This window comes from Plasmodium cynomolgi, chromosome 14 (assembly GCF_000321355.1).
Source record: "Plasmodium cynomolgi strain B DNA, chromosome 14, whole genome shotgun sequence".
In the NCBI taxonomy this organism is placed as follows: domain Eukaryota; phylum Apicomplexa; class Aconoidasida; order Haemosporida; family Plasmodiidae; genus Plasmodium; species Plasmodium cynomolgi.
In genome coordinates, this window is record NC_020407.1 from 2,093,180 (window position 1) to 2,098,269 (window position 5,090).

At 46.6% G+C, this 5,090-nt stretch overlaps 2 protein-coding genes across 2 annotated transcripts; both read right to left on the minus strand.

The window, feature by feature from the left end:
* Positions 1-867: 867 nt before the first annotated feature.
* On the minus strand, positions 868-2,526 carry PCYB_145600 (heat shock protein hslv; the record flags this gene model as incomplete). The annotated part of the gene is made up of 5 exons (XM_004225031.1): positions 2,176-2,526; positions 1,952-2,035; positions 1,660-1,698; positions 1,321-1,447; positions 868-1,178 (listed from the first exon to the last, which is right to left on the minus strand). The coding sequence occupies exons 1-5, from the start codon at positions 2,236-2,238 to the stop codon at positions 868-870; spliced, it is 624 nt and encodes a 207-aa protein (XP_004225079.1). The 5' UTR covers positions 2,239-2,526.
* Positions 2,527-3,310: 784 nt separating this feature from the next.
* Positions 3,311-4,615, minus strand: PCYB_145610 (hypothetical protein; the record flags this gene model as incomplete). Its single annotated transcript, XM_004225032.1, has 1 exon — positions 3,311-4,615. A coding segment is annotated over one exon (1,305 nt), but the record flags the coding sequence as incomplete, so codon positions are not given.
* Positions 4,616-5,090: the final 475 nt, after the last annotated feature.

A 5,090-nucleotide genomic window follows, 5' to 3' on the forward strand; every position in this document is an offset into this window, starting at 1 on the left:
TTTTTTTTCTTTTCCTGCACTTTTTTTCCCTTCCTGTTGTGTCATTGCCACTTCGCATTTCTACTTCCGCGGGGAGTATATTTATGTGTAAACAATCCATTCACGCGTTTACACGTTATTAAGCGCGTATACGCATGTGTACCTCCCCCCGTGGGCAAGCTTCTTCCCCGTCCGTTGCAAACTGGTGCAACTTATTTCACCTTAACGGGCAAGGTAAAATGTGTGCATATTTCTGAACGTTCAGAAATTTTTACGCGTGAGTGGAGCAGTGGTGACGGTAGAGATAAGGAAGGGGAACTGCTTGCTCATTTGGGGGGAGTAAGGAAGCCAATTTTGCCGTTCGAGCTGGGAAGTACCTATTATCTGCAAAAAAAGTGAGTGGAGGCTGGGCGGACACATCTTTGCCCCTGATTGTCTTTTTGTTTCTTCCTTTCGAAGCGCTTCACTCCGCTCCAATGACATTTACCCGCTTCTAACGTCCCACAAAAAAAAAAAAAAAAAAGAGGATAAACCATGTCCCCACATATGTACAACTACGTGCATGGAAAAGCCTCTTCACCTTCATTCGCTGTTTATGCCCGTCGGGATCATGGAAGTAGGGAGTTCACTATTTTACGAGTGGCCTTTTTTTTTTTTCCCCTTCCCAGCATAACTACCATTTTTCAGAGCTGTTTCGTTATAACCTTCTCGGAAGGGTCTCAAAAAAAAAAAAAAAAAAAAAAGACACCCATTTACTGCCACATTTTGGTGGAAACAATTTTTTAAAAGGGACAAAAGTTAACTATTCCGCGTGAAAAAAAAAAAAAAAAATTGACACTTCGAAATGGGACATTACTTGAGTGTGTGTGCCCACGCGTTGACAACACATCAAAGCGTTTCGCATATAAAATTGTTGTTCGTGTGGCAACACATGTCCGCAGCAATGTTCATTGCTTTGTAGGCGATGTCCTTGGCGCTGAGATTCTCCACGTCGTAGAGTGCCCTGGCTGCTGCTATGGCATATGGTCCCCCCGACCCTGTGCCCAAGACATTTCCAGAAGGTTCCAAAACGTCTCCGTTACCAGTTACCTCCAACAGTACATCTTTGTCCGCCACTATTAGGACTGCCTCCAGATGTCGCAAGTACCTGTCGGTTCTCCATAGTTTGGCTAGTTCGACACAGCTGCGGAGAAGCTGATCTGCGCGTAGTGAAGGAAAAAAAAAAGGGGGGGGAGGTGAACTGTGAGCAGCACACGTGTAAACGTGCTTCGATAATGCACTACGACAATGCGATTCGACAATGCACAAGCGCGGTGATCCGCCTTAATGCGGAGGACTCACTTGGGTATTCGTCGATTTTCGTTTCAAACTTGTCCAGCAGGGTGAAGCAGTCCGCCGTCGCCCCCGCGAACCCCATCAAAATGTTGTCCTTCAGCCTCCTTATTTTTTTTGCGTTCCCTTTGACGATCTGGCACAGAAATGGAAATCCAAAACGGTAAAGGAGTAAAAAGGACGTGAAAAGAAAAAGGCACATTTACGTAAATATGCATGCCAGTAGGCCTATTGATACGCGCGAATATGTTGGGCACCAAAAGGACAAGGTTAGAACTGGCAAAATGAGCGTCATCCCCATTTTGCAGTTAACACAGAGAGGGCAGGGGATAAAATATGGACGCTTACCATTGTTCCTTGAGAGACCATACCATCTCCGATTAGACACTGAAGGGGGGGAAAGGTTAACGTGTCTGTGTGTTGTAACGCCTTAACTTTTTTTTTTTTTTCTCCTTTGTAGCTTTTGCGGGGAAGTAACGAGGGGGTGCACTCAATTTTTTGATGGCAATGCAAAGGGCTATTTTAAGGTCTATTTTAAGGGCTACTTTATGGGCTACTTTATGGGCTATTTTCCCCACTGCTGGGCTATGTCGCCCCCCGTCTCGACTTTGCCTTCTCTTCCCCTTCGGGGCTAACTTACCACTTCGTTGTTCTTGCGCACGCACAGTATGGTCGTGCCATGTCGCGGAGGGAGGAGCCTTCCCGTGGGGGCGAAGTAGTTTCTCTGCAGTTGGGGGGGGGGAAGCCAAGATGTGTGGAGGGGAAGATGGGGAGATCCCCAGATGGGATGATACCTCCCGTGGTAATGCCAGCGCGACGATCCGAGATACGAACACCCGCAGAGATGTGCTTGTGCATTCCCACCTGTGCCGCTCGGCCGATCGCCGGGGGAGCCCTAATCAAGCCTGAGAGGTGCCTTACAAACATTTTTTTTTCGCCTGGCTTTGCGCAAATCGAAAAGAGGAGGGGAAAAGCCGTGGGTGGCGTTGAAATGGGCCTCGGGGAGGAGAACGTGGTGGTAGGCTCCTCAGTAACTCCCTTAAAAAAAAAAAATTAACAAAACTCAAATGGGAGATGTAAATTATTTGTTTTGTTTTGTTTTTTACAATCAATACATGTGCGAGTAGGAAAGAGATACACAAAAGGTGTTTGCATGCGCAGGATGGAGAAAAGCAAATCTGCCCTTGCACAGGTGGGGATTGACAAGCTAAGTATGAACAATCATGCACAGAAAAAAAAAAAGTGGAGCAGTTAAGGGGCTAGTTGGGTGGTATAACGGGATGGCGGAGTGGAGGCGCAACGGCGTGCGCCAAGCACTGTGCGCTGTCGTGAAGCGCGTGCGCAAAAAGGAAAGAAAATAAAAAATAAAGTAAAAATAAAGTAGGAATAAAAAATGAAGTAAGAATAAAAAATAAAAAGTTAAAAAATGAAGTAAAAAAAGGGAGGGCCCCACGAGGGGTATCCTCATGTGCAGGCGCCACATGTCGGCTGAACTGCGCGTGCAGTGATGTACAAAGAGAGGATGCTCGCAACTGTTCGATTTTTCTTCATAGGGAAGGGGAGAGGGGAAAAACTATGCTGGGTATCCGCTCGGTGAAGTTCCTGCTTATTCTTTTCTACGCGTGCGGGGTGGTAGGTTTGGCCGTGGGTGTATCATCCCCCTTGTGAGTTCACCTCAGAATGGGGAGTCCCTCCGTTCCCATTTAGAGTGGCCCATTTAGAGTGGCCCATATGGAGTGACCCATATAGAGTGACCCATATAGAGTGACCCATTTAGGGATACTCCTTTTTCTGTTATGTTTTCCTCCCCCTTTGAACATCCCCCAGGTGTGTATGTGTGTATGTGCGGGTGGGGGGTCCAAAATATGTGCACCTCGTAAAAGTATGCCTTCTCCTGCGGCCATTCTGAAATTTCCTCATTTTGAGAATTCCCCCTCGCGTGGTTATCCTCCCGCGTGGTTATCTCCCCTCCCCCCCGGCAAGGTCAACAGGGTTACTCTTCCAGCCCAGCGAACATGGCTCCCATTTGAAGTAGCAAATTCTCATCTCGGTCTACGAGCGACCCACTGTAACTGTTCCCCGAACACACGTCAGGAGTGACATGATCAACATAGTCGACGTTGTGCACCTTGACATCATCTTCACATTCGAGGAGCAGGTGAGGGAACTCCAGAAAATAGGAGGAAGCATGCATGCACTGGTTACTAGCAAGTGGCACAAAAAAGTCAATTATGTTCTCTCCATATTTCAATGTCTTCACAGCATAGCAGTTGAAAAGGTCCCATATTTTAATTCCATCCCTCGCTAGGGATACCATATTTTCCCTTTTATTATTTACATGGCATTTGATTACTTGGCTTTTATGTCCAACGAAGGTCGTGCAGGTTTGGAAATTCACTTTTAAGTCACATTTTTGGGAAGTGCTTCGCTGCAGCTGATCTGCATTATTGTTCTCCCCATTTTTTACCTCAACGTAGTCTCCATATACGAATAGTTTTTCCTCCATACGTCGTTCTTCAAGGTATCCCTCCTGACTCATTTGAGGAGAAGAACCTGCTTCCCTTTGGTCAAACTGGGAGAAGGGGATGCGAAATATTTTGTTTCCTCTACACAAATACATATGCGTGTTGAAGGGGTCATTCGTGCAAATGTATGTACAGTTCTCCGAGTGCGTTTTCAAAATGTGAGTTGGTTCCTTCGACTTCAATCCCCACACATGTAGTGTCCCATTGCTAGTAAGAGTCACCAAGGAGTAGTACGAGCCGTACATATTTGGTGTCACCGAAAGAATCTGAGTTATTGTTGCATTTATACTGTGTTGATAGCGTAACAATGGAGTTATTTTTTTTTTTATGAACAGGTCAGGTAAATTGTACACATGAACGACATTGTCATCACTGTAGGTGTACAGAACGTTGGCTATTTGGTCAATTATGATATCCTTGATTATGCCGTAATGTGCTTGGAAGGAATTGATTAATAATCCTGAGAGGGCAGACCACACGTATACGTTTCCCAGTTTGTCTCCCCCGATAATTATTTTTTCATTGTTCGTCAGCCTGATCACATTCAGCTGTACGCGCATGTGCTTTGTCGAAATGGGGGTACTTTTCGTGCACACATATTTGGACACCACTTTTTTATTCACGCTCAATAGGAGGAAGCTCCCATTTCCGAGTTGGCAGATCTTCTTCTCCGTGTCCTTCACGGGGGCCTCGAATTTATTTTCGCATCGCTCGTTCTCCGCGTTCAGAAGCACGATGTCGTGGTTGTCGTACAGAGCAAGGATCTTCATCTGCTCCATTGGGCCGCTGGGGGGGGTTTTACCTCTCCGCTGCGAGTGGCTGGCGCGAACGCATGCCTTTGCTTGGGGCTACCGCGTAAACGTGGAGGTGGCGCGGCACACCAACGTTGCTTCACCTTTTTGCGCCACGCGCGACGGACGTTGTGGGCGAATCCACCGTGGGGGAACTTCCTTCCATTAACCAAGTAGGTGGTACCAGCGGAAAGGGGAAGAAGCGCATCACAAAATGGGGAACATCATTAGGTGAATATACTTATGCATACATATTCGTATTTGTATCCGTTCGTATGAGCGCTTGTGATGATCCTACGCATGCGCCGAGCCCGTTCTGATGTGACATTTATTTTCTTTCCAAATGGTATGGTATTATCTATCGTGACTGGTAGGTCGGAGTTTTATTTTTATCCCCCGCGGTTTTGTTCTTCCTCGAGAGAGATGTCCCCTTGCCGATCAATTCGGGGAACAAAAAAATGGA